At 44.4% G+C, this 27,726-nt stretch overlaps 11 protein-coding genes across 11 annotated transcripts; 7 read left to right on the top strand and 4 right to left on the bottom strand.

The window, feature by feature from the left end:
* Positions 1 to 234: 234 nt before the first annotated feature.
* Positions 235 to 2,864, bottom strand: BGW36DRAFT_389237 (uncharacterized protein). The gene is made up of 7 exons (XM_046217320.1): positions 2,739 to 2,864; positions 2,645 to 2,673; positions 2,480 to 2,584; positions 1,995 to 2,413; positions 1,204 to 1,934; positions 890 to 1,119; positions 235 to 820 (listed from the first exon to the last, which is right to left on the bottom strand). The coding sequence occupies exons 1-7, from the start codon at positions 2,787 to 2,789 to the stop codon at positions 253 to 255; spliced, it is 2,133 nt and encodes a 710-aa protein (XP_046066930.1). The 5' UTR covers positions 2,790 to 2,864; the 3' UTR covers positions 235 to 252.
* Positions 2,865 to 3,089: 225 nt separating this feature from the next.
* On the top strand, positions 3,090 to 5,080 carry BGW36DRAFT_389235 (uncharacterized protein). Its single transcript, XM_046217319.1, has 3 exons — positions 3,090 to 3,917; positions 3,973 to 4,765; positions 4,816 to 5,080. Exons 1-2 carry the CDS (start codon positions 3,393 to 3,395, stop codon positions 4,720 to 4,722), a joined length of 1,275 nt encoding a protein of 424 aa, XP_046066929.1. The 5' UTR covers positions 3,090 to 3,392; the 3' UTR covers positions 4,723 to 4,765; positions 4,816 to 5,080.
* Positions 5,081 to 9,612: 4,532 nt separating this feature from the next.
* BGW36DRAFT_432522 (uncharacterized protein) lies at positions 9,613 to 10,231 on the top strand (the record flags this gene model as incomplete). The annotated part of the gene is made up of 2 exons (XM_046221145.1): positions 9,613 to 9,759; positions 9,845 to 10,231. 2 exons carry the CDS (start codon positions 9,613 to 9,615, stop codon positions 10,229 to 10,231), a joined length of 534 nt encoding a protein of 177 aa, XP_046066928.1.
* Positions 10,232 to 11,784: 1,553 nt separating this feature from the next.
* BGW36DRAFT_364297 (uncharacterized protein) lies at positions 11,785 to 12,657 on the top strand (the record flags this gene model as incomplete). Its single annotated transcript, XM_046214543.1, has 3 exons — positions 11,785 to 11,810; positions 11,857 to 12,031; positions 12,103 to 12,657. 3 exons carry the CDS (start codon positions 11,785 to 11,787, stop codon positions 12,655 to 12,657), a joined length of 756 nt encoding a protein of 251 aa, XP_046066927.1.
* A 917-nt stretch (positions 12,658 to 13,574) lies between these two features.
* BGW36DRAFT_59134 (uncharacterized protein) lies at positions 13,575 to 14,589 on the bottom strand. Its single transcript, XM_046222454.1, has 2 exons — positions 14,377 to 14,589; positions 13,575 to 14,315 (listed from the first exon to the last, which is right to left on the bottom strand). Exons 1-2 carry the CDS (start codon positions 14,419 to 14,421, stop codon positions 13,617 to 13,619), a joined length of 744 nt encoding a protein of 247 aa, XP_046066926.1. The 5' UTR covers positions 14,422 to 14,589; the 3' UTR covers positions 13,575 to 13,616.
* Positions 14,590 to 14,628: 39 nt separating this feature from the next.
* On the top strand, positions 14,629 to 15,981 carry BGW36DRAFT_389231 (ThiJ/PfpI family protein). Its single transcript, XM_046217318.1, has one exon. It carries the CDS (start codon positions 14,978 to 14,980, stop codon positions 15,659 to 15,661), a length of 684 nt encoding a protein of 227 aa, XP_046066925.1. The 5' UTR covers positions 14,629 to 14,977; the 3' UTR covers positions 15,662 to 15,981.
* A 29-nt stretch (positions 15,982 to 16,010) lies between these two features.
* On the top strand, positions 16,011 to 17,155 carry BGW36DRAFT_389230 (putative alpha/beta hydrolase). The gene has a single exon (XM_046217317.1). It carries the CDS (start codon positions 16,237 to 16,239, stop codon positions 17,149 to 17,151), a length of 915 nt encoding a protein of 304 aa, XP_046066924.1. The 5' UTR covers positions 16,011 to 16,236; the 3' UTR covers positions 17,152 to 17,155.
* A 2-nt stretch (positions 17,156 to 17,157) lies between these two features.
* On the bottom strand, positions 17,158 to 19,921 carry BGW36DRAFT_328638 (uncharacterized protein). The gene is made up of 5 exons (XM_046212776.1): positions 19,407 to 19,921; positions 18,596 to 19,341; positions 18,123 to 18,534; positions 17,771 to 18,062; positions 17,158 to 17,709 (listed from the first exon to the last, which is right to left on the bottom strand). Exons 1-5 carry the CDS (start codon positions 19,649 to 19,651, stop codon positions 17,302 to 17,304), a joined length of 2,103 nt encoding a protein of 700 aa, XP_046066923.1. The 5' UTR covers positions 19,652 to 19,921; the 3' UTR covers positions 17,158 to 17,301.
* A 789-nt stretch (positions 19,922 to 20,710) lies between these two features.
* Positions 20,711 to 22,019, top strand: BGW36DRAFT_389228 (uncharacterized protein). The gene has a single exon (XM_046217316.1). It carries the CDS (start codon positions 20,742 to 20,744, stop codon positions 21,888 to 21,890), a length of 1,149 nt encoding a protein of 382 aa, XP_046066922.1. The 5' UTR covers positions 20,711 to 20,741; the 3' UTR covers positions 21,891 to 22,019.
* Positions 22,020 to 22,930: 911 nt separating this feature from the next.
* Positions 22,931 to 23,903, top strand: BGW36DRAFT_306167 (uncharacterized protein; the record flags this gene model as incomplete). The annotated part of the gene is made up of 4 exons (XM_046212126.1): positions 22,931 to 23,321; positions 23,389 to 23,501; positions 23,564 to 23,624; positions 23,695 to 23,903. The coding sequence occupies 4 exons, from the start codon at positions 22,931 to 22,933 to the stop codon at positions 23,901 to 23,903; spliced, it is 774 nt and encodes a 257-aa protein (XP_046066921.1).
* A 1,314-nt stretch (positions 23,904 to 25,217) lies between these two features.
* On the bottom strand, positions 25,218 to 26,272 carry BGW36DRAFT_401098 (uncharacterized protein; the record flags this gene model as incomplete). Its single annotated transcript, XM_046218707.1, has 5 exons — positions 25,218 to 25,358; positions 25,413 to 25,637; positions 25,687 to 25,943; positions 26,006 to 26,156; positions 26,210 to 26,272. 5 exons carry the CDS (start codon positions 26,270 to 26,272, stop codon positions 25,218 to 25,220), a joined length of 837 nt encoding a protein of 278 aa, XP_046066920.1.
* Between the last annotated feature and the right edge of the window lie 1,454 nt (positions 26,273 to 27,726).

Genomic DNA, 27,726 nt, shown 5'->3' with positions numbered 1-27,726 from the left:
GGGTTTGAACGATACCCCAAGGCAATATGGCAACATAGAGAATTGTAAGAACCGTCGTGCGACCAGACAATACTCTAGAATCTTTTAATCAAATAAGCATGATGCATTAATGTATTCTCGGGTACTCTCATTCCCGTCATCCAAATGCAAACAACACGTCAAAATTAACATCATGGATTTATTTCAGCCTTATATTATATTACACGTAAGACTAATCAACGCTAATAACTACAAGTGCAATTGATTTTGAACTCATTTATTGTTCCCGGCGTAATAGGCATCCCAAGAGAACCAGTCAAACATACCATCAAACGTGTTTCTCCGGTTCTGGAAGCGCGGGGTGGATGTTCCATTACCGCCTGTTGTACAACGAAAAGAAGCAGAGTTGCGTCTTTCGGAATCAATCATGGGCCATATGGCATCCATATCATTGGGAAGCCACTCTATATAACTAGCAAAATCCAAGTCTCCTGTGTCAATATCTGGAATAACCTCTTGGACTTGAGCACAGCTACCATGAGTAGGTTCTTCTGCTTGCTTATTCCGTTCTAAGGAGGCGATCTGTCTGAAATTCTCGGGTCGCGATCGGGTATTTTGCGAGGCGTGGATCTGTGCAAGCTGGGAGAATACGGCCGCGACTTGTTGCAGCCTGGAGCATACCATTGTTAGGAGGCGCATTTCAGATTGAATTTCCGCAAAATAGGTCACTGTGGAAGATAACAGCGCTAGATCTCGCTCAACTTCTCGAGTTGAATAGTTATTTTTGATGATATGTTCAAATATGACAAAGAATGGTGTAAAAGGAAAATATAATAGATGCCTAAGTCGACCCAATTAGAAATTCACGGGTTAATGAGGGATAATAATAGATAGAGATAGATGTTCATACCAGACGACGCCGTTGTATACAGAGCTCCAATTAGACACCATAGACGATAACAAAGATATAGCTTCCCGGGCTGAAGATAGACGAAGCTCTGAGCAAGGTTCTTCTCCTTTTAGTAGAAGAATAAGGGCATGCAGATACTGAAAGGTGATGCTGCTGATACCCAAACGCATCTCCCTGGCCTGTTGTGCATTCAAAAAGGCACTTTCAACTCTCATTGTTTCCAGTAAAGTCTAGCAGGAGGGTAAATCAATACAAATTAATCAATAAATTTAGAAGAGGTTAAAAAATATACAAACACAAAATAAAATACGTACCTGCTCGGTTTCGAGATACCAATCTTCTAGCCTTGACCTGATTTCACTTCTTAAAATTGACGATTTTCTTTTTGTAGACAGAAATTCCAAAACATCTCCAATCAATCTAGCCCACTCGAAAGACTTAATCAACAACCGAGCACCGAATGTGGAAATATGAGAGCTGGCTGGTTGGTTGGCTATTAGCGGGCGGTCGTGAGGATGAAACCTAAGTAACTCATTCTCGTCCGGAAAAGGTATATCGTGATAGATACTATTCGAAAGAAATGATGGGCGGCCAAATGCAAGAGAGCACGATCTATCAATTGCCAAAAGAAGCCAAAAGAGACATAGACGTCGCTGATTATGCGATTCGGATATATGGCGAGCCGGGGCATGTAACCCGAGCGCTTCGGCCTGCCGACAAGCATGACCTAATAACATCCAGGATAGATTGGGTGCAGCATAATCTTCACCGTGCACAGCTAGTAAGACCAGTGCCTGAAGGTTGGCCTCACGTGGCTCGAGGAATATACTACTATCGTTAAGAGCAAGTTGCACATTGTGCCTGAATTTTTCCTTCTCAATGGTGTCAGGATTCTCAGTCCGGATATCACAAAGCAACAGGTAATTAAAGTAAATAATCCACGCTTTTTCCTTTACTTTCTGTGGGTGAAAGACGACCTGACTAATAATCTCATCCGACGGCACAAAGAAGAAGGGTTCGCCTATCTCAGAATTCTCCAAAAACTCTGTGGAAGAGTTTGTTAATCAGCTCAAAAAATGGAATTAATAAGGCATAGTCCACTTACGGCCAATCAGGCGGTATCCTGCCGCTCTTGAGGGTACGTAATAAGATGTCGAGGTGTCGCCCACAATATTTCGGTGGATCTGTGCCGTGGTCAATGTCGTGTTGAGGTACTGAAGTTCCGAACAAGCATTTCGGCGAGCATTTTCGTTTGAGGGCTGCTGAAATATCTCAAGATTAGTTGAGGTGTCTTTCAAAAATGAGAAAGAATGCGACGAGCCGATGTAAAGTCTCGAATCGGGGCATTCCTTCTCACTTCTGGCCACCCGGCGAGACAGGCGGAGGTCTGGGCTATCTTCTGTCCTCGGATAATCTGGGGCTATGTTCTGCAAAGCTCGCTCGACGGAGCTTGTTAATTGCTGAATGGTCTGCTCTAGGCTTTGCAGCCGATCTTCGATATCATTTTTTTCTGCCACTGGGGATCTGAACCCCGACGAGTCAGCTTACAATCTCCCGGCGGATGTTTTGAGTCAGTCATCAAAGAATTACTTTTGATTGCCCTTTAAATCCGATGGATTTTGCATGTCGCGTGAGTATTCACATTTTCCTGGCCACGGCTTGCAAATGCCACACTTAGGCAGCTCCCGAGAACATCTTCCAAGCCAGATTAGCTGGTCAAGCACCTACGTGGAATCACAAATTCTATGAGATTACTTCAGTTTCTTCTGCCGGCAAAAATCACACTGAAATCAACACAGATCAGCCAGTATACACGGTCGCGATTAGCGTTAACTAAAATGGCACTTACTGCAAACCTAGCGTACCCATGGGCGGCAGCCGGCGATCTGGTGACCTCCATTACAAAGCCTTTTGATATCTCCTGTCATGGATTATGATATATAGAAATTAGCAATGCCTACATAATAGCGCGAGCAATGCGTATGTGGAAGAGAGAAATCCAGAGTGGCCGGAGCATTCCATGAACACGTGCAAATTGTTTAATTGGCTCGGTTCGGAAGCTCCGGGCCTAACCAATCAGAACTTACTAAGCCGGAGCGTCAGATAACTATTGACTACATGTCCTAAATATTTATTAGCATACAAAAGGCCGTGAAGGTATTTAATTTTTCATCTCACTCATGCGTTATTATCCGGAGCAATCCGAGTCCCCCCAATGATATCAATTTCTTTTTCGTTGCCTATTGGATCAGCCCATACCATTGTTAGGTATATAAATACCTAGTGCCCAAGTAGCCTTTCGGTATTCTAAAAGGCACGAGATTCCCCCAGTTGCCATTCAATACTTATTTTTGAGATAAAAGCAAACACAAATAACTGGATCAAAAACTTTAAATCACATAAAGTGACAGAGTCCTAGTTTGCTCATAATTATTTTTCTATTCCTTGTTGATAACCCAGTCTTCCTAATTCACTCTTTGAGATAACCCTGAAACCATCAACAATGAAACCACCGTCTATTGCTATAATAGGAGGTGGACCGAGCGGACTCTTGTTTGCACGTCTTCTGGAATTGAGTAGCATTAGAGACTACGTCGTCTTTGAACGAGATGAGTCAGCTAAACCGGGGGTTTGGCAGCAAGGGGGCACTCTCGATTTACATGGTCCCTCCGGTCAGTTGGCGCTCAAACGCGCCGGCTTGTTTGAAGATTTCAGCACAAAGCTTGCTCGCTGGAATGCCACGTGCTTTCACGTCCTTGACCCGACAGCGAAAACGGTTGTCAACTTCAAGGAAGAACGGGATGCACCAGAGATCGACCGCTTGCAGCTTCGCCAGTTACTACTCAGCTCCATTCCCCAAAACAAGATCCGTTGGGGCCATGCCGTGAGTACCGTGGAGAGAAAGGCCAAAGATGGGCAAGTGGGAAAGGATAATGGTTGTACAATTCACTTTACGAACGGCACCTCGGCGAGCGGGTTCCACCTTATTGTTGGGGCTGACGGATCTTGGAGCAAGGTTCGCCATTTAGTGAGTTAGTATGTAACATGCTTTTTACACAATTACTAATGACATTTGTATATAGATAATTCCCGCAAAGCCTGTATACTCGGGGAAAATGTTCATCGAGGGAATTATATCACACGGCAACCCAATTTACATGAAAGCAAACGAGATAGCTGGCCCTGGAAGTATGCTAGCTATTGGGAATCAGAAACAAATATCCCTCCAGCAGGTTTCCAATGGAACCTATCGCCTATATTTTGGTCTAAAGGTGCCCGAAGACTTCTATGGATTCAGCCACAATCAGAACGCCAGCCAGGCACAAGAAAAAAGTACTTTGCATGCTGACATAGCTAGTAGAAGTGAGACACTCCGTCAGCTGCTGCTATCTTCAGATGACTTCTATGCGAGATGGGCGCCGCTACTAAGGGCCTTAATCGAGAATGCCGAGGGACCATTTCGCCCGTGGCCACTGTACCGTATGGATCCAGAGGCAGTGGGCTGGAACCGCGATGTGGCTCCCGGGGTTACGTTATTAGGTGATGCAGCACATGTATCGACTCCGTTTGTTGGAGAGGGCGTGAACTGCAGCATGTTGGATGCAGTCATGCTGGCGGACTCTATCATTAAATATTATGATAATGGTGCAACTCCGACGAATGATGAGACTACATGGCTTGAACATGCACTAGCTTCGTACGAGAAAGAGATGTTTGTGCGCGGTCGAGACTTGATCCAGCGCAGTACGGAAAGCGAAGAAAGGCTTTTCGCTGAAAACGCCCCTGATCTATTTCTGGAGTGGTTCAACAGTGCTCTACAAGATAAGAGTTGATTGTAAGGTCAATCAGATCAAGAGAAAACCCCTGTACTATAGTGTAGTTTAAACCCCCACTCAAATTTTGATAAGAGTTGACCCTCGTTTTAGATATTTTAGTCATGGTAGTTGAGAGTCCAAGCATGTGATTACGAAAACGGAAAGAAAAACAACCATTACATATATGTGTAACCGACTGAATGACTGGGGATATATTTTGTGTTGAGTATTTTCGTACGGATGTGCGAATTAGAGACGTTACAGATGTATGTCAAATCTATTTCCAATTTATTGTTTGAAACAGTTAGCATACAAGGGTGATAGGGCAGGGGTACCTTTTTACTTCAATTCTTGTTAGTATTAGCATTAGCATGGCTCGGTGTTATTAATGACATGATTGGAGTCAATCCTGCTGTTGCGTAAACGAATGATTCACCCCTAGGAAATTTATATCGTAATTGGGTAGAAAGCTAAGGAGGTACATTCGTGTTGTTGTTGAGATAGGCCGCCATCAATTTGTCCGATCGTAATGGCAACTATATAGTTTGCGTTGCCGGGAGGTGTAGAGGGCCGCTGATGACCTCATCTCATGGGTTGAATTGATGACAGGGAGTACTTCTGTTCAGATCAAACCGTGTAAGGGACTCTGAAATGACTTCGGACAAGGGGGATTTCTGGTCGATATCCAACTGGCGCCGCGTGTTACCTTGCGTATGTGATTAGTCCACGGCTTTGAAGCGGAGCAGAAATGTGACGGGCTTATCTCACGTTTTCTATTACAAAGAAACCATTATTTTGAATATCGAAGAATGTGGAAGCTATCAGGAATGGAACTATCCTTGGACATAGATGTTTGTGTATTTGATCTATCTTGGTGAGTGATCCACCTGCCTGACAGCCTGTCAAATTGGGGAGAGGCGAGCCAAGAGCGACTTATTTCAGGCTGTAATGGTGGAAACCCCAGACCAAATGGTCTATAACAGTGCCGAAAGGAAATTTGCAGGTATACAATCTCCAGACAAGATAGGTGCGGTCCATGAGCCTCCATACTTCCATCCCTGCACACATCGGTTTAGGCACATTGATCAAACACGCACTTGGGATAGAGATAAATCTGCTGCCTTGATGGCCCGATGAGCATTATTTATAGAAGCCTTAGGTGCAAGGGAAGCATCTTGAAGTTTGAACAAACGTGACAGCGTTGGTCTGCAACTGAACGAAGAATATAATTCATCCAAGAAGCGACGGCAAATTGTGTCACTAAAACACTGGTCTACATATTACAACCTGACTTGTTTGTGTCCAAAGGAAGAGTACTCCCTAGTTTGAAAGAAAAACAGAGACCTTTCCAAAAGAATGAAAACGCCAATCAAAGAGTTCTCCTTTGCGTGGCTTGAAGTTTGTAAACCTCTAGGATATAAAGGTAAGGCAGGTAGCCGGGTGCGAAGTATTACAGGAACGCAGAATTTATTTGAAAGCACCATTCACATTGGTATTGCATTGATTGTTGCTCAGCCCTCAAACAAAGTCGGTAAGTGTATATGCCTGATATATTCCACTACGAACATTCCACTTCCTACTTCAAACCCTATCTCTACCAAGTGATGTATATAATTTTTAACACATTGGCCTTTATCTTAAGCAATGAGCATCTATCGTCAATTTCGTCAACATGGCTTCCACGAAGACCCACTACATGCTCAGCGGTGGCCTTGGCCCAAGATGGGCCCCCCGATCTAAGGGCTGTTATGCTGATGCTGTCTTGCAGTTCCCGACTACGCAACGAGAACACGATGAGAAGACAACCACCAATCTCGCTACTGATAATATGGATATCAAAACTTTAAAGGCATCTCCGACATCGAAAATGAAAGTGAAGCGCCGTACTTCAAAGAGCTCTCTGCACTAGAGTTACAGTCAACAGGCAAATGCGGGTTTTCAAGAATACGTGTTCATTCTCGTAGAAAAATTCCAGAAATCCTCGATTTTGCTGATGATGCAGAAAGCATTCGGAAGGCCCTTTTTGGTTCAATCATACTAATGCGACAAGGAAATCTTGTTGTAGCAGATACCTGCAAGAGATTCAGCTCTTGGGACTGGAACTGCTATCAAGTATTATCTCTTCGATGAAGAGTGGGGCCAATCGGGTTTATATTAAGTAATATTGAAAAGGTTTATTACTCCATTTATTGCTAATTTGGAGCCAGAATACGATGATGTTGAGATTATCACTGGGCAAACCCATATGCAAGTGTCCTCTTCAGAATCCATCGACAAGATAAAAGATTTACTAGCCTAGTTTTGCACTTCCATACAGGTGGTACACCCTGGTACATTATGCACATCTGGAGTATAGTTCTACCGAAATTCATTTGTTTTGCACGATCTTCGGCCAATAAAAGAAAGCAGGGCACCAAGCTGTTGGTATGGCATCTTAGAATCTGCCATTATTGCCATGGACCCCACGATGAAAGTAGAGCCAACACTTGACGTCTCATTCAAGTTGATGATACGGCTCACAGATGTAGAGTACCCCGTTAGCGTAGAAGGAGGAATAGTTTTGATAGGAAATTCTTCAGCTCAATTCGTGTAAAAATGGTCGATGGTAAGTACATACTTGGCACTACGAAATGGCAAAGCACGATGCTCAGTTCAAAACCGCAGAACTAGTAGCAACGAAATCTCATTAGTTGAAAAGTAAGTAATTTGAACGAGCTTCGTGAAAAAAGGTTGGTTGGTGTCCAGAGGCTGCGGTTCTTCTAGGAAGAGAGAAGTTGAGTGCCGCTCCAACTTCGTCTAATAGAGCAGTGAAAGCACATCGTGGCAATGGCCTAGCGCAAACTTGCAAATTTGCAAATTATTGCTCAATCCGCTGCCCCACCCTAGATAGAAGGTCAATTGGGATTATCCATGAGCCGGACCAGAAATACAGCCAGATTCAGCCCAGTGCAGAATTGCCCCAAATGCTTAAACAACAGTTCCACAGAGCCTCTTTTTATCTACGATTTGGTTGCTCAGCGCGTACGGATAGTCCCATTGATAAGCACATTTCATCATATGCTAGCAGTTTATTGGAGTGTAATTCCGCAAGAGTGCGGGAATGCCTCTTTCTTTGGTTAATCCCAGTGCTGATAGCGCATCCTCATCGCTGAACATTCTCAAGAAAAATAGAGAACCGATCTTAGAAAGTTTCACTGGGGAAAGTTCAAAGTTCGTGATTTGATAATGGAATTTGCGGTCAATTTTTCCAGATTTCCTGCCACGCACCACCTCGGTTCGGCATCTATAGTTATGGGTTTATGGATATTTTCATGGATTTTTCACTCGCGGAGCTCAAGTAAAAAAAGGCCCATACAGATAGCCTTGGTTGCACACCTCTTTCAGGTCAGATTCGTTGTCTATTTAGCTCTGGGATCGGGGATGTGATTGTCGGCGACCGGGCAATAAATTTAGAGTTTCCTTGCGGTCGATTACCAGAGGAATGTGATTTCATGGCAATTACAGTCCTTAGCGTACATGCTCTTTAAGACGTTCAGGCAGTACTGAGATAGGTTCTGTCTGTCGGTTATCAACTAAGCACGTGTGGTTGATATCAGGTGAACCCTTCGTGCGATGCGAGCACGGACATGCTAACTACGCTACATGCTGGGAAGAAATTCAATTCTTGCAAGAAGTTCAGGTGATGAAATTCAAAGTCGATACTCACAGTTCTAGGATTTCATCTTTTCCTCCGAAGGTCAGGTGGTTTTTGGCCAACGTGGACGATATGGAGGGATGTTCAGATCCCGATTTCGTAATGGTGACAGCTCCAGTGACACCCAAGCTGTTACGGTGAGGTGAGATGGGAAAGGCAGACTCAGTAGTAAGCATATAATCTTAAACTAACTCATAATATCTGAATTCCTTGCTAAGGCATTATTCCTGTGCGAAGCAAAGATCATCTGGGGTGGTTGCGGCGTATAGGGATCAACATGTTGCTCGCTGGATATTAACCTGAATGTCAACTGACCCTTATGGCTAGGAAGCCGGTTGCGATGCCGTGATCTCAAATTTTTACGTACTTGTCACCGAGTGTTGTAACGCTTTACGAGCATGGCCATCGGTGTACCGTTTAATTTAACCGAATTGATCGTTCAAGGGATGAAAGGGACGGATTATCCGCAGTATTACGCCTTAATTATCTAGTCCTTCTCTTGAGAATGACCGTAACAACGTTCTAGGCAGAAAGGAGCCATGGAAAAATTCAAATCGTTGCAATGTAGCCGCTGCACGGATAACCGCCTCCGGCCCTTTTAACACTTCTGGAGGCTTTCAAATTTCTTTCTCCAACCAACAGCTTCACGTTTTTAGTCTACTTATCAAGCAAGCTTCCATCACTTGACTGAGATGAGGCTTAGCGTTTAACAGATAATCGAATCATAAATAGATGATCACTGCCCAACTTTGGTTGATTACATTAAGTTGATGTTTGGAAGTCAAAGACGGATAGAACAATGTTTTTATCTCTATCAGTCTTGTAGGTCTGCAGCATTGGAGCAGTAGCTGCGCTGTCATTCAGCATTGCTAATTTTAATGCCGAACTGGATGACGAGTCGAATGTATTGATATCGTCATGGCCAAATATCGATTCGGACTTTACTACACTATTCTTGGTCTTATTTGATAAGGGAAATGAAAATGGCAATTACCACATAGGGGATGTTGATTTGAGATATCGCACCCCGATCAATCAGCTTGGCCACAAAGTAGCACCGCTTCAAACCGCAGTATTGCTGGAGAGCAGTTGCTAACGAAAGGCTCCTCCATCGCCGCTTCAGCTATATTGACGGTTTCCGCTGGCTCCGGTCTTAACGTGACCATGCCGGGTTGAATACGAAGACGATCTTGTCCTATTATTAAATATCACGAATGGCTTGCATGACTATACCGTCAAGGTGGGTGGATTATATTACACTCGAGGCGAACAACATTTCCACAGGAAAGACACCCGAAGACGCCTTGCAGGAGGGCCGCTTCGTCGACTCACATGTTGGACTGAATGTGGGACATACTCAAGTGAGACGATTAAGTGTGCTCGGTCCAAATATGGTTGTTAGCCCATTTAACCCCATCATTTCGTTCAAAGCCTGGAACTTGTTAGAAGAGGCCCAGTGACAGTTTGGACTACTACCCAGTCCATTACAAGGGCAACTACGAATGGTCAGTGTGCACAGCTGCCTGCGTAGATGATGACTGGAAAGGTGTTGAGTCTTGGAATGAGGCAACGTCTCTAGTTTTCGGGCCTGAGGAGATTGCATCTTTTGGGCATCGTTTTGTTGTTGTATCATCGGTAGCGGATGTGGAAAGTGCTGCCACGAATCCTGGTCTTCATGTTTCTGTAAGAATACCTGGATATGTCATCCTGGAGGGAACTGTTGAAAGCTTGTATCTGAACGCGAGCTCTGAACCTTCGCTAATGGAGGTATCACCGGCGAATATCCTGAAGTTGTCTAATCTTCCTCCTGCTCCAACTGCTCCACGGTTTTGATATTCCGTCACCCCTGCTGAAGGTACATTCGGGTGAGTGCGTGTCACTAGTATATCAGAATGGTTATACTCGGACGGTCCACTACTGGATCACAGACGACACAGCTATTGCTGTATCAACATATTGAAGAGAAGGAATGGTTCACCAACATATCCGATTCATTCGGAAGGGGTCCTTTTATCATATCCTATGACAAGGTAACAAATAGCTTTGTGTTACAAGACAACAGAGTTTGAATCGCAGGACTGAGTGATGATGGTGGTAGCGGCAGCTACGTCGGCGTCGCATTGAAGGGAGCTATACAACCGGTCTCCAAAGCGATTCAGAAATTAGATATATTTGCAAGTACCACTTACTGGGGTGTTGCTCAACACTAGAGTGATGACAGTATGTATGGAGTCAAAAGAACACTCTTCTACTATGTCCCGGAAGATGTTCCAGCCTGGACCTATGACACCTCCTTCAACTGAGGATCTGCATGGGGAGGGGTAGAAGAGGGTGACCAATCGGGAGTATAATTGTATACTGTGCATGAACATAATGTCGGCGCTTCACCGAGACCCTATCATATTTGATTGTCGCATCGGAGGATTTTTTGATTTGAACCATTTGCTTCATAAATAGCGTTTAGTCGCGCGTAGTTATACCATTCTATCTACGTAGGATGGTCGGAAAACAACAATAATGTATCGATATTAGGTTTTTCAAGATTGTTTGACCGATCGGAGGTGGTAGTAGTAATTTGACGAATAAATGTAGGATCATCCATACCAAATGAAGTTTTGACTCCAAGAATATATTAATAAGACAAGAACTAGGTTGCGAGCAATAACATTCCGCTCTGTATCCGTTTTTAGGTCGCAGGTTTTCTTCAAGGCATGCATGTCTACCGCCGCTCTTATCGTTAGTCATTTTCAGCCGCTCTGCAGGGCCAACAGATTGTTAGAATGACATCGTCATTGTTGTGAGTCAACAGATCCTTTCTGTTTCGGGTGATTTGACCTTTCCTGACCCACATCAAATTGCATGCTCTAATTAAAGATCCATAAATAGAAGAATATGCTCCGGCGGTTGGTCTATGATCAGGAGTCTTCCACCACTAGTTCTCATATGTTTCACATCATTGGGTTACTACCAACATACATGGATGTTTGCAAGGCTCAGTTCTTCGCTAGAATAATAACACTACTGCGGCCCTAAATTCTTAGTAGTACTTGGTAGACACTGACACAGCCCGCTACCTGGAGGTATCGTTCCTGGCCGAAGAGTTCAGCCGGGGAGAAAACGCGCTGATCGCGAACCAACTTCTGCCGGGCGATTTTCCTAACTTCTCACACATCTCTTTCCTGAGCCTCTACTCACCATTCCTCACCGCCTACCTTTACATTGGATAATGGTCATAAGAACAATAGTACCACAGTGACCATGAGTCCGTTCAGGCGTCCCGATTCTCTCTTACTGAGAATCTCGTCTCTTTTGTGCCTAACCTCCCTGGCGTCGGCTGTCTGCTACTATCCTAATCAATACAGCGAGGACGACCAATCTTATCAACCATGCGTTTCCTACAGTGGCGCAACAAGTATGTGCTGTGGCACCAATCGAACCATACCTTCCGGTGGTTTTAGAACTAGCGATGGATTCACGGCAGATAAATGTCTAGAGAACGGACTTTGTGAGAACGACTGGAAGAGTACGGACGAGAACGGCACGACTGTAATGAACATTGGATATTTTCGGGATTCGTGTACAACTACAGACTGGAAGAATGGTGGTTGTTTGAATATCTGCACAGAGCAAACCGTACGTTCTAAGCAAGAAAATTTCACTTCCATATATTGGCAATGTCTGGCGCGACTGACTGTTTGTATTAGAATCCAAAGAACGGGTCTTCTACTGGTTTCGTTCAAGTGACTCCTTGCGATGGAACGGCAAACTCAACAACATGGTGCTGCGGGAAAGATAACAGTTGTTGCGATACCCCTGCTGCAGTCACTATCGCTCAAACGCTTGCGGCACAAACATCGACCGTGGCGAGCATATCAACCGCCTCGGCAACATCCAATCCGACGACCACACACTCTCACACATCTACCCAAACGACGACATCATCTTCAACTCCTTCGTCATCCGCTTCTTCAGGTCTGTCAGACGGCGCAAAGGCTGGAATTGGTGTTGGTGTTGGTGTTGGAGTAATTGCGATCTTCGCCGTGGCATTTTTCTTCGTGCGACGACGCCATGGGAATAGAGCAAACGGAACGATCGGAGGTAATTCTAGACCCGCGCATGACTATTCATATGTCGAAGCGCCACAGGACTTTAATCAGGGTGTTCCTGTTCAGAGTGTTCCCGTCTATGAAAAGGGGGCTGGCCCAGATGCCGAACGATTCGAGTTGCCCAGCGACCCAGCTCATGGAAATGGAAACTAGAAGTTGGTGGAGAATTACTTATTGGTCAAAGCTATGGGTATGCTTTTGAAGTTGGACTGAACGAAGAAAATATCAAGAATCTTGTGACATTAGCATCGGACATTAGCGTTATGATTTGTTATATATACCTTATAGATATTCATTTCTGGTATGACCAATGGCGAATTATCAGGTAGGCACGTCTAATCGTCCCCTCATTTAGCTCAGCCCATACAATAGGCGGAGAGCCAGTGTGTCCCACCAGCCGATCTGTTCATGTTCAGAAACAGCAGAGCACTGAGCTAGAGCCCATGTTGGAAGTAAGGAGCGGCATCGACCCTCGGTCAGGCCCGGAAGATCTGAAACGGCCTGACCAAAGCATGGTAGACATAAAACTGCACGCAGATTTTGTTGAAGATGTTCTGATTGCTGCGATAATTCTTCTAGTCGAATCGCATCGTGCCCCTTAAGCCCTTGCGGGGTTGCTGATTGCATACTTTGGGTTATTTGATGCTCTGCAAGGGTCAGAAGCAGTAACAGGGCTAGCAGTTCAGCTATAAGAAAAGATAATTCTTCCGATTGGAAGAGGGATGGGGATGGAAAGCAGGATAAATTGCCAATTCCGCGACATGTATTATTTCTCGTGACCTGCAAGCAGTGAGACTCTAATCCAAGATGTATTTCTTGCCATTGTATCAACTCAGAGTAAAGCTGGCAGCAGAGAGTCTGGAACTTCAGCGCTTCTCTGGAATCAATGAGGCGTTTCTCAAAATCCAAACGTGGAAGAAATGCATATATAGCAGTTAAATTAGTGGCGATATCATATAGGTAGTCGCGTGGTGTTTTGGTGCGGTTCCTCCATGGTAGCTCTAACCACTCTGGCTGGGCTAAGAATGTTGTCTGTCGGGTTGATAATGAAAAGTGAACCTGGTGGCAAATAATTAGTGCCTGCAAACAGACACGAAGACGAGAATGTATATTCATACCGCCATTTCACGAATCCTCTTGAATGCGGCGAGAAGACCCTCTTCCTGAAATGATTCCGGTGATTGACCCTGCATCAATGCCAGGGTCCCCTTGAGATGTCCAGCCCATCCGGATTTATAAATACGTGTAGGCGTTTGCTGGGAGCCTTCAAAAAGAGTGAAAATCAATGAAGTGACGACAAGATTTGAAGGGTAACGTTTCTGCCTAGAATCTTGCAAGAGCTGGCGGAATATTCGCAGGCTGACGCTATACGCCGAAAGGCTGAAGACTAGATATGTGCCTCGACGCTCAGATATCGACAGCCGCATCGTAGCCAGTGAAATGAGAGCTAGATCAAGCGCCTGGTTTTGAAGGCCGAGTTTCATCAGACCTGCACTCCAGACGTCTGATGTCCGGCCATATTTCTCATTGAACTGCGTCCATAAGGTAGTGAAGTGACTCTGGAAATCCACGGCCGGTAAGTCAAGAATGTGTAGAGATGTGCAATGAAAACTAGCGTGACTGTAGGCATGAGTGCTGCTCTCTCTATTCTGCTTCGCTAGTGTGATGGCTTTGCCAATGATTGGTTTCTTGGGTGCCTTGATACTGTGTGAATCGATGTTGACGAACACCTTGTTTCGCCGCGATGAGTATCCGCCACATTGACGATTGGCCTTGATGCAGGTCTGACATTTTGGTCTGCTTCTGTCACACTATCAATATGTTAGTCAAGACTACATAGTACACGCGGCATACGAGCTGGCAGCGACATACTGCTTTGCGGCGGGATCGGCATGTTTGACACGGTGGATCCATCATGGAATACAGGCCCTGTATACATTGCACGCGAGCGTCGTGGTTGGTTCTAGATGGGAGAAAGCTCCATGCTATGAAGAACTATGTGTTCATTCACAGGAACCCGAGACATTTTGGTGGCACACGCACTGTCCGGAATGTCATCATGCTAGCGGGCCCAATGGGAAGCGGCAACAGTGTGGGGTGTTGTTGAGGCTTGAAAAAGAAACGCCACTCATAACGATTGATCTAAGTTAACTATCTTAGCATTCACGATGCTGATATAATACAGACGATATCTGAAAGGGGGAACGGCACAGGAAATTGCTTCTTTGGGCATTTCGCACCGCGAAACCCCGCCCTAACCCCCTACGAGCACAACGATAGAGTAATGTATTACAACCATTTTCGAAGGCCCTGCTCTACATCCATCTTCGCATAACCACATACAGGAAGAGGGAATAAAAGAGCAGGGAAAGTGTTCAGTAGTCAATTGATGCTACTTTATTGACTGAGCAACACCTCGATCTCCGGCTTCTCGATTATATGACCGCATTTGAATCCAAACCTAGAACCGACAATGCTACAAGAAAACCCCGTTCGAGCATGTATTCTGGTGTTCGGCCAGATGGACCTGGTCGACTTTTCCGGGCCGTTGGAGACCCTCTACCACGCCTACGAACACGGCACTGAAGATCGTTTGATCTCCATCGAAGTTGCTGCACCCACCGAAGAGATCCTTACCGAGCAGGGCGTTATAATCAAGCGAAACATCAGCTTTGAGCAGGCGCTGGAATCTCTGCCACAGTACGACATCCTAGTTGCCCCTGGCGCAAGCTATAAAACAACAAAGGCAATGTGTGAATCCCCCGATAACTCTGTCATCAACATTATCAAGCAATTCTGCTCGTTGCCGGCAACTCAAACAAAGACACGTCAGCGAATCATGTTATCTATATGCAGCGGTTCGTTCTTCCTCGCTACTGCCGGTCTTCTGGCTGGACGTCGTGCCACCACGCATTTCACAAGACTACCACAGCTCGAACAGGCTGCTGCAAAACATGGGAGAACTGAGGTTTCGCGCCATCGATTTGTCGATGCAGGCTTGTTGGATAACGGTGTGCGAATCGTCTCGTCTGGTGGCCTTACCAGCTGTTTCGACGCGGCGCTGTATGCGATCGAACTCCTGTGCGGGCTGCAGAGCGCTGAGTTCGCGAGTGAGGAGTTAGATTATCAGTGGCGAAAGTCTGAGGCATTGTTCTAGACCTGGTAAAAAGCTCATTAATAGAAGTTAGCTCAGGCAAAGTATACTGTACTGTGGAGAAGCAGCCCCTGTATGTCCGATCAGTTTGGGTGTGTCGAGTCAGACCTCGCGAATGTTAATTCTGTATGTAATTTGCAGTGTTTGCACCGTAGCTAGTGCCTTTCATTAGTCACCTACCGGACATCAGGCTAACTGTACATGGATAAGGCTGGAGGCGAGTGCCTCCTGTGATTCGTCAGAAGATATATTATCTTTGGTGGGCCAATCAAGTGTGATATAATTCACGTGAAACGCCTTCCAAATGCGGCATACGACAGCGCGCCTAGTCATCGAAATGAACTGGGTATATCAGAAATGCACCAACATCATGGAAATATTCCTTCCAGATACTTCCTGGAGCGAAATTGATTGAAGCAGAAAATCTATAAATAGGCTGGCTTTTCCCGCAGGATGAGGCAGTATCATCCTCAAATATCAAACTACGTGGTTGAAAATCCTGCCTCAATCTTCATACTCAATATTGGCTTGACATTACTCTGTCCTATTCTTGATCAAAATCAGCTAATAGACAAGTTATGGAATCAAACATCTTCAAAACATCTCCGGAGACAGAAATTCATGTCAATATATCCAGGCCATCTACACGAAACGAACATGTCAAATCGCCCCTTCTCGTTTTCCTTCACTATTGGGGCGGTTCAAGTGCAACATGGTACAAGTTGACTTCACCAAACTCCGGCACCTCTCTGAATGCGGATTACCCTATTATGACTATTGATTTCCGTGGATGGGGACAGTCAAAAGGGCCAACTGGTGGTGCCGCAACAGCAGAAGACTACTCAGTCACCCCTCTGGCTTCTGATATCGCATCAACTTTGACCCAACTACACCGTGATACAAGTCATTCTGCGCTCATATATAACGGTTTCGTTATTATCGGTCATTCGATGGGCGGAAAAGTTGTACTGGCGACTCTGAACTGTCTTTCAGCAGACCTCCTAGGACTCGTGAAGGGTCTCGTGCTAGTTGCTCCGGCCCCGCCAACCCCTCTCATTCTTCCTCCAGACATGAGTGAGCAGCAGCGTGGGGCGTACAATACAGAAGAGTCTGTCCGATGGATTGCTCAAAATGTTCTGTCCAGTGCTGAGCATCTAACCGATGATGACATTTCCATCATCGTCAGAGATAGCCTGGCGGGCAGTACTCTAGCAAAAGATGGGTGGATTTTGCATGGAATGCGGGAGGATATTTCCCCGATCTTGGATAGTCTTGCCTCACGTCCTCTTGCGAAAAAGGTGAAGATTCAAGTTCTTGCTGGAGAACTCGATGTCGTGGAGCAGAAGGACCGAGTGGAGAAGGAGGTTGTACAGTCTCTTACTAAAAAGGGATTTATTGTTTCCTTTACTGTATTGAAAGGGTTGAAGCATTTGATTCCCTTGGAAAGTCCAGAGGCAATTTCTCAGGCAATTTCGAGCGTACTCAGTATTTAGCCGATACGGCACTCTCCGTCTTAGTGTGATGGGCAAAAAAATTCATATAAACCGAGCGTTACTTCTGCTGAGCTGTTGATGTGATTACAGAAGAAATTGACGATCAAATTTACAATGGGTGGTGGTATCAAAACAGAACAATGAAAAATTCTAAAGCACCGGCCCACATAGCAAATCTAATCCAGAGTCCCAATGCAACCCTGCATCCCAATCAAATAAATGATTCCAACTATTAATCTGATCCATAACCTCCTGGTTCACAGTAGGAAGGGTATCGGTAGGGAGTTTGGTCTCTCTTGTATAAGTTGAAACAGTGTTGGACATTGGATCAATGATTTGATCCAAGATACGGGTGAGTTTCGCCTTTACTTCCTTGCAAAATTCGAAATTCCCGCCCCCCGGTCGAGCAACCCAGCCTAAGCAAGAAACATAGACAGTAAGATCCCTGATGATCTCGGCCCTAGGAAAACGATACTCAGAGTTGTGTGTTGATAGAGAAGGGCGATGGAGTAATTCCATTGTGAGGACCTCAACACAAGGAAGGCCGTATGGGAGGAACTATAAAGAGTTTGAAATCAGCTATCTTAATCCTAGAACATACTACGAGAGCCAGACGTACAACTGAAGTAAAGTCGCTTCGAATTTCTCTAGCACGATCACGCTCATCATTGATCACCAAGATGGTAGATAAAATGTTCCTTGCTACCTGTAAAATCTGCGCTGAGCTGCCGCGAAAAGGGTCAGGCGAGGTAAGTCGATAGATTAGGAACGTCGAGTATTGATAATCGATATAAAACCAAAGAAGGGGTAGTATGTATTGGCAAGACATGGAACTCTGCCACATGTCAGAGGAGTATTTCATATTGTTGGGGCAGGCCTGCCAGTTGGATTGAAGCCTTTTTAGTACAAGTCTAAACCCATGTTAGCTTTATCAAGCAGATATCACAGCCGAATCTCTATAAGGAACGCACTGAGCTTTACTAGCCACATCGAATTTATTCACTCCAAGATGGAGTTCTAGGATTTCCTCGCGGAGGGACGAAAGAAGAAATCGGAGACGTATGAAGGTCGTAGAACGCCTTTTTCCGTCGGTATTCCATCCATTCTGGTCGAGACAGCGTATCTGGTCCTCTGCATCTAAACCAAATACGCCATCATCAATATCTAGTGGCGGCTCCAATATACAGTAATGTCGATTCATCTGCGGTGGTCGACCAAGAACAGTGGCAAATGTTTTATCAAAAGAATAAACTAAAGAAAAACACCGCCGACGCCATTGATGCAGAAAACCAGGATATTCACCATTAAACGGAAGGTCTCGATGAATACCAGCGGCATAAATACAGGATGTGAGCTCCACGAAAGAGGAGTACAAGTATTGACCTGCGGTTTCCCGCGTTAGCAACGTGTCATTTGCATAGAGACAGATATGTGAGTTCCATACTGGAGTCTCCAAACCGCTGCAGGAGAAGAAGAATTCGGTTGAACTTGTAGGAAACGACAAGTTCGTTTAATATGGGTGATGCATTGGTCAACGAAGACAGACTATCAATAACCTTATGGAACCGTGTGAGAAGGTCTTGTTTGTCTCCAATCCCAGGCTGAACAGACTCAATATCCCTATGGTGGACATGTAAAAGGGATAGACTAGACATGATAAGCATATTCCCTATGGTCTCCCAACGAACATTCTCGCCACTTATCAAATGGCAGAGCTCATCCATGCGCGATGACTTGGTCAACGATATCGGTTGATAAGAGTTGCGGAATATGCGAATGACAATTTGAAGTCTGTAGGAATCATCTGCCGAGGCGTATTCATCACCAATGAGGTCCCACAGCCTTTCTAAGGCAGATATTGTAAGCTTCTCCGGCATGATATACATCCGTCCCATGTAGTGAAGATGTTTCACCAGGTTTTGAACTAGAGGCGCATTATTTCGAAGAAATTCGACTACCTCTAGGCCCAGTTCCAGCCGCTTGGGATCAATCGTGTGAGTAGCTACAGGGTCACCTGCAGCAAGAGTGCCACTCAATTGATTTAGAGGAGCCTGGTTTCCGCCCATTAAGGCGTAGTAGCTGATGGGACCAAGAAAGCCGGCGTTTTTAACCTGCGGGGCGTCAATCACAACAGCCTCATCTGGCAAAATACTTCGATCGGAATGGAGACTTGACGAATGGGGCTCGAAACTATAAAGAACGTTAGCATGCTTAAAACTAGGACATCCGACAATCTGCCTGGTGCCTTCGCTCACATCGTTGGTGTCGCGGATTTCTTTATACTAGGTACCCGGGATTTTGCGGATTCTGTTTGGTCGAAGCAAGCCGCTCGGAATTTCTTCGTCAAAGGAGCGGGGTCATACAAGCATGGCATATTTCTTTTGAGACAACGGCCGCATGTCGGTGTTGCGTGGTCGCATTTAATTTTCATTTTCCGGCATCTCTCGCAGGACTGTGGCTTGCCGTTCCGACGCAAATAAGTGGCAGATTGTGAGGCCATAGTGAAATATGCCTTGTATGGATGATTCTCTATCGATTGCTGATGGATTCTGGTCGTGTGCTGGTCTCTGTAGTATTTGTTCTATTGAGCAATGTATGAGGAGTCTTTAGAACAGCGAGACGGAATTCGGGATACGGAGCTCGGACTAGAATTTCCTTAAATGGCACTAGTCCTGAGGTTTCTCCCCCACAATGACAAGTCAAACAGCAGCATTTGTATGGAAAGTGAGTGACATCTTGGGCATTGACTCTCGTTGTCTCTGGCTCGGTGAGAGGTACCTCGACGGTTTCACGAAGAAACCGTAGTGGACAGATGGAACGGTCATCTCATTTTAAACACAGCAAATGCTCGGTACCGGAGACTGAAGATAGAATATACTTTGCTAGCAGATCCTGAGCTTATTTCATAAAGAATCCGTCTGTTCCATTTTCTTCATATTGGATGCAAGCGTTTTTATTTTGTTCACAAGGAACGAGAAAAGCAAAGTGAACCACCCAAAGAAACCACACCAATCTGTGCTGTCCAAACTGGTCGGGATTAAAAGGTTTGAAAGAGAGACGTAGGAATCATCGCACGATGCATGTCAATATACACATACGCCGAACGTACGCGTATAACCTGCGACAGGCAATAGTGATACACATCTGGTGGCTAATTTTTCCACCTGCAAAAGTGATTACTAAATTATTCGTTTTCAAATGCGAGGTTACTAAAGAGATGACTGATCTAATTAAACTTATCGTATCGGCACACCCTTGAGACTCATGGGTAATATCTAAATGATCACTAATCGCGATATAAAAATCTTGTTCACTATTTGAGAGGAAAGGCGGTGGTATCAGCAATACTAATTTAACTTTGATGATTAGCTGACTATCACGATTATAAACTAGTTATCCTTGCATAGTGTTTGCTGATTTCTGAGGCGGAACAACTTCAATTCTGATTACTCAACACTGGTTTCCACGTGGTTTCTCGTCTTTGGATCGTCTATATAATTCACTGTTATCTCAGTATAATCATATAAGTAAACCCTCTAACCTATCAATTAATCTCCTAAGTTTTTCAAGAAACCTATTAGCCACACAACATGGCAATCGAGACTAAACCCAAAGTTCTCATCATCGGAGGTACAGGAGCTCAAGGTCAACCAATTGTTCGTGAGCTAGTGCATGATGGAAAATACACTTGCCGCATCTTCACGCGGAGAACGGACTCAGATCGAGCACAGTATCTTCTGAGCCTTGGAAATGTCGAGTTATTTGAGGGCAGCTTCGATAACGAATCACAACTGCGAGAAGCATACAAGGGCTGCGATCGAGCCTTTGTCAACCTTGATGGATTTAATGTCGGCGAAAAAGCCGAAACCTTCTGGGCTATACGTGCTTTTGAGCTGGCTTTGGAAAATGGAGGTATACAGTTCTTCGTATATGGGAATTTAGATTATGGGTATAAAAAATCCGGGTATAATCCAATTTTTCGTACAGGCCACTACGACGGAAAAGGCCGAGTTGGAGAGTGGATTCTTTCTCAAGTTAGAGAAAGCAAGGGAAGGGAAAGAATACCTCAAATGGGTGCCGCAAGCTTCACGACTGGGCCCTACATGGAGATGACGCTCTCAGAAAAGACACCCATGGCACCACAGATCGAACAAGATGAAAGTGGCACTGATATTCTTACCTGGAGAGTCCCATTAACAGAGAAAGGAGCAGTTCCCCATGCAGCACTAGAGGATTGCGGGCATTATGTTCGCTGGCTTTTCGACAACCCCGAACGTGCTAATGGTCTTGACCTCGAGGTAGCCATTGAGCATGTGGATTACCATGAAATGGCACGCGCCTTCACCAAAGTTACTGGACACCCGGCTAGATTCGTTGATGTGGATTTCGATACGTATTGGACCAGCGGGCCAATAGCTGCCGCAGCTGAGAGGCCCACGGGATATGGAGTCAGTCGCAATGACCCAGGATCTATGAAATTTCGAGACAACTTCACCGGATTCTGGACTATGTGGCAGCATTCCGGTGGGAATCGCGGAGTTATTCAGCGTGACTATAAACTGATGGATAAAATTCACCCACAAAGAATTAAGACTGCTGAGGAGTGGTTTCGAAGAGAAGACGAGAAAGAAAGAAAGGCTGGCCAAGGGTCGTTGTGGGATAGAGTTCAGAATGGACGGCGTCGGTATGTCCTTAAGGATCACGAAGATAGTGCTAGCCGAAGCTCTTCAAGCCTCTAAAACGAAAAACTTGAATGTTCTCACCTGGAATATCTTTGGAAGTTCTTGTATATCAATTTACCTGATAATGTAATACATAGTTCCAATGAAAAATATTGGTATCATCTGATGTCGATGGTACAATTTCGGTCATTGCCTCCTCATTTTTTCTGCGTCTGACTCATCTATCTTTTCTGCAGTGGCCGGAAGTTATATTGGACTGGCGTAATGTTGGGGGTACTGGAAATGTGCTTGTATTAGTTAAACTGTGACAAATAATCGAAGACAATCATAATTCCCCGTCGGAAGCCCAAATATATTTTGGATCTACTTAATTAGTGCATCGGTGCCGGAGTGGCAAATAGCCCCATTCATCCTATGACTTAGCTTGTTTAGGAGAATGGATCTCCTGCTGAGCTCGCAGCGATGACTATCATTGGTTATATTTTCAATGCCACGGATTGATCAACCTCAGCGGAATTCGTCGTAGATTCTAGGCTGATACTCGATCGATCAAAGTCGAGGTCTAACTATACTTATGAATGAATATGGTGTCGATATGATCTTCGCGTAAGTATCTACATATGGCACGATGTTAATCATAAGAACAGCGTACCGCGAAAGCTAATTAACCCGATTATTAATTCTTACTGTAACATTTTGTCTGTTTCTGGATTTTTGGAGCCTTGATAATGCGGTTCCTAGTCAGGTAAGTGCGGTCATCCGTAGAGCCATCACACCCTGACTTGCAAGAAGAGCCCCCAATATTAGCGCGTTTCTAGATCAATAATTGTAAAGTTATTCAGGTACTTAAAATTCAAACAATTCGAAAGCTCGTGATTATCTTTTAATTTTTCTATCTCATCAATAAAGAATTCTCTTTGGTTCTTCGGTCCAGTGTTGCCTCAAAACTGGTATTTCGCATCCACCATGTTATCTAAAGCATGGGTCGCAGGCGTCATTCTGTTGAGTGGCACATTTGCCAGCGCGGACAGTTCATTTAAGAGAGGTATTTCTTAGATATAACTATTTGGAATTGAAGTATTCTAATTATTTTGCGCATGAAAGAAACTCTCTACAAACGCGACAACAGGAGCTCCTTAACCCCTAATGGCAAAAAGGCAGGAAGTGCTGGGGGAAATGCCGTATCTTTGTGGGAGCCTCATCTCGGATGGTGGTACGACTGGAATCCTGCGCAATCTAGCAGTCACAACACGGAATACGTGCCAATGCTGTGGGGCGATGGTGATGCCAGCGAGCTTGACTCACAACGATATCAAAAGTTCGAGACCCTACAAACAACCTCGAAATACCTACTAGGATTCAACGAGCCGGACTGCTCTCCTCCTGATTCATCAAGCATTGCTGAGGATAAAGGAGCTCAAGTGTGGAATGACATGATTGCTCCTTGGGGCCAGAAGGATGCACTTTTGGGTAGCCCGGCGATGTGCAGTAAGCTTTCAGACCTAGAGATAATCTTAATGAATATATACCCTATTTGATACTGACATCTTTTCAGAGCAAGCTGATGAAGACTGGTTGACTCTATTCGAATCCAAAATTAGCCGTGACTGGGACTTTACCGCAATCCATGTTTACAAGAATAGTATGGATGGAGTTAACAAAGATTTGGTATGTCGTTCCGGGTGTAACCAAAATCAAATGCCTATATATCTGACCAACTGCTGTAATAGGATCATTATTGGGACACATACGAAAAACCCATCTGGGTCACCGAATTCGCATGTGTCGATGGTGGGTTTCCTTGTCCTTTGAAGTGTCATATAACGAACCGTCGTTCTAACTGTGGCACGCGTCCTAATAGACCAGAATGAATTTACTCCATGCACCGATCAAAATGAGATCAACTCATTCATCAATGACATTGTCGATCTCTTCGAGGGCGATGATCGTGTATATGCTTACGCTTATACCGACGGCGACGGACTTGGAAATGTTTGGCCACCGACAAACAACGGCCAACTCACTGAAAGTGGACAATCTTACCTGAGTGCAATTAGCAAGTACTCTTAAATGAAATGATACGTTGTTAATCGACATAGTATGAAGATTATGATGTGAGTTGGAGGTTTTCGCTGTCCCGATGCTCAAAATTTGGAGATAGACCGCATTAGATCGGGGTGCTATTCCTAATACAAAATTTACCATTTAACAAGAAGAGTTTTATAAAGAATTCAAAATCGCACTAAATGCAACTCATACCGACAATTTATTTCGTTGAGACAAATTCATGATTTATGATTATACATTCCATTTATGTGCTCGTTGTGCTTCATATTAACTTTTTTCCACGATTTATATGTCTAGTAGCACCGACATCTCGCTTTCTATATACACTCCTCATGCCGCTAGTGTTGCATAATACAACTCAGTTTCTGCCAAAATGATCATTTTTCCGTCTCTAGCGAAATTGAAGCTAGCAGACGTAGTTCTAAGGAAAATCTTGTCAATGAGGTATTCAGATGGGTTCCAGACTTGGACAACATCGTCGTAGCCGGCATATACATTGCCTTGAGAGTCGAAGTTGATTCCAAAAGATCGCCATTGCCGTCAACACACAAGTTAAATTATGTCTCCAATGAGGGGCAGAGCACAAAACGACATGCGAAGATGTTAGGAGGGATGCAAAGAAAATTCACTTACCATCGGGTATACCGGGCATAAAAAATGCAATAGTTTGCGAAATATCGAATCGGTAAGTTTTAAAAGTGTGCGTCAAATCAGTCATTTCCTTCCAAGAAGACAAGAAAGGGATCATTAGCCAGGGAAACGGTATACACGTACATCGATGCTGGTCGGGTATGATTGTTACCCTCGAAGCCTTTCGCAGATCCTGTGTCGGTCACATAAGCATATTATTTCCCGTCTGGGGAAAAAGTGAATCCTACTCCCATATCAATATAACACTTTACTGATATATGTGCAAAACATTGGTAAGATAATGAGTTAGTCAGGCCATGGTTCAGCTCGGGATCTCCCCCGTTTGGAAAGGTATATCCGTCCTCAACGACACTCGCGGCACCTGTCTCTAGATTCAATCGATATACCTGATTAGGCAAACCAGGCGATGGACGGAAATTCTGCAAGCAGGCATATGGTACGTCAACAAAATATATGTCTTTGTTTAAAAAGGCTCCATAGATACATGACTATAAAATTGTGATCAATTTAGTGATATCCAGAATCGTCGTTTTCATGTTGCGTGCTGCATCGTATTTTGTCAGCAATCTTAGCTTTTCAGAATTCAATCATCAATAGGTAGCGTCTGCGGCCATTCTGACAGATTGATATGTAATGTGACAAAACTATATCGAAATGTTCTGAAAATTAACAGCTGCCATACTTTGAGTCGGCGTATAGCCACCCACTCATCCTGTTCGCAATATCGTTGACATATGAATCCGTAGCTCCTTCGCCGTTATTCAGATTAGAACTGTCGACCGAGCCAGAATTGTAGCATCGTGCGGCCTACAAGGGGTGAGGTTAGTTTTAATTTGTTTCCAGAAGGCAAGGTTATCCTACCTCGTAGATATTGCCGTATTGGTTGATACATTGCACGAGACCATCTCCGTCAGATGTTCCTTGAGTTCCATCGATAATCATTTGTGTGATGCTCGTCTGCTGGGCAGATCTACTAGCTGAATTGCCAACAAAAGTCGAGCCACCGTCTGATTGCATCAAACCAGGATTGTCGGGCTGGGAAGGGTCTGGATTTGTCGATGCACAGACATTCACGCAGCCAGAAGACTATAAATAGTAAGAATTGCTCAACGAAAGATAGGATCGTCTTACTCACTTCTTGTAGGATGGTCGCAAGAATGAAGCGATGATCAACCAACGACGCCTCGGCAATCTGCTGAATGCCATTCCAGATCAAGCCAATTTGCTCGGAGCTATCACCACTGCCAAACGCCCCCGCTCCATTTGAACACGATCCAACACCAAGGTCAGAACACGATGTTGACATGGCACTCTTGGAGTAGTTCCACATGGCGTCAAATTCAATCCATTCCGACTTTGCAGGAAAGTTCTTCCAACCACCGTAGTAGCAATCTGAATGAAGCTGTTAGTGCTATGGCAAAAGGTAGAAAATCAATATATCAAGCACCACTCACTATAGTTATCCTTCCCGGCGTTTCCTGTTCCGTCATAAATATTGGAGTTGTCCTTATTGCCAGCACCACTCGAAAAAGCCGCCGACGAAGTCACTTGCTGACTAGAAGGGTTGGAAACTAACAGGTGGGGGGCACCATTCTGAATCTCTTTCTGCTTTACAGTAAGAAACTATTGAATTATTGAAGTGTGAAGGGTTGACCGACACTAGGGGCTGCCAGAGCAGAGACGGCGACTATTGCCTGTAGAATAACAACTTTAGCGAACATCTTTAGAATGCAAATGATAATCAGAAACACCGAGAGATGAGAAACCACTGTGGTTATTATATTTATAGTGTTGGTACTGTATATACATAAAAAGCTTGACAAGGATACGTTAGTTCTTCAAGCCACGAAATGGTACATGTAACCCTGAAATGAAGGCTTATCGCCAATTGTCAAATAATCAGCCACGTTCACAGGGTCGATGAGGATTAAGGAGCATTCAGTTGACTATGCATATTATATCTTAGCTGAGATCGTGGAATAGAAATTTTTGATTAGTTCAAAATTGCTATTTGTCTATCCTTTGATCAATATACAGACCACAGAGCCTTTTAGGATTTTTGTTCCGGGCATTAATCACGTAAGATATTCCAGAAGTAAGCCTGCAGAGCTGATATACACAATCGCTTTCGGTACTATCGGCTAGAAACACCTGAACTTTCCCCATAAGGTGGGTTTAGTTTTACCATTTTCCGATTTGGGAATTCATTCTCGAAAATGAAGTTCTCATGCACGCCTCGATGTAACCTAATGTGGTAACATCAGTAGCTTAGACCTAGTGCTAGGGCCTGAAGGCTTAATTACCGTAAGCTTTTTGGTAAACACCCGAACTCAATCTTGTAAAAGTGTTCGGTAAAAGATTCCAGATCTATTTCTGCGAATTATATAGTACTTCTTTCCTATCCAAGAATGTTTTGAAAATCATATAAAGTATTCTATTTTATATGGGGCCGCCGTCAATCGGTGTATTCGATGATTTTGACCCCAATGAAACAATATTCACCATGCGTTAACAAACTAGTTATCCTCCTTTATTTGCTGAATCATAAGATTGACAGTCTTATTAAAGCCGATTTTAGTGCATTGAGAAAGCTACGCGTTGAATTCAGCAGGAAATATTTCCAAAATAAAATGGTCTTTTCATACTTTTGCTTACGTTTGCCAATATCTGCTGGTTCCGGAGAACCCCCATTTTGTTTGTGTCAAGACGAACCAGTCTACGGCGTGCGGAAGCCCAAGCTACCAATTTACTGAGGCCAGAGGCGACATCACCTTGCCAATATCCGAAAAGTGTTTTGAAGGGAAAGCTTTGAAGCTATTAAAAACGCAAAAGTAGAACATATATAAATACATACTGGACATGCTTTTCTCTATTGGTGATATCTAAAGAACGGTAACTTACAAATATAAGCTTCTATTTCATCCGTCAAATTCTCTAGCGTCATATCGAAGGATCAGAAGCCGCTAGTAGAGCTGGAACAGTTTCGATACTGCTTGTATGGGTGTAAAACCTAAAGATGGCATTGCTACTACGCAAAAGTGCGACGAAGCTGCACAATGAGTGAATCACAGAAGATATGCAATGTGTGTTGCCCTATTTCGTTGCGATCGCCATCGGTCAATGTCGAAGTCAGGGGACCAGCGAGTATGATTGGCATTTTAATCAAAAGTAACAA

The sequence above is a fragment of the Talaromyces proteolyticus genome (genome assembly GCF_021365285.1).
Source record: "Talaromyces proteolyticus strain PMI_201 chromosome Unknown BGW36scaffold_13, whole genome shotgun sequence".
NCBI classification, from domain to species: Eukaryota; Fungi; Ascomycota; class Eurotiomycetes; order Eurotiales; family Trichocomaceae; genus Talaromyces; species Talaromyces proteolyticus.
This window is presented reverse-complemented; position numbering and strand designations above follow the sequence as displayed.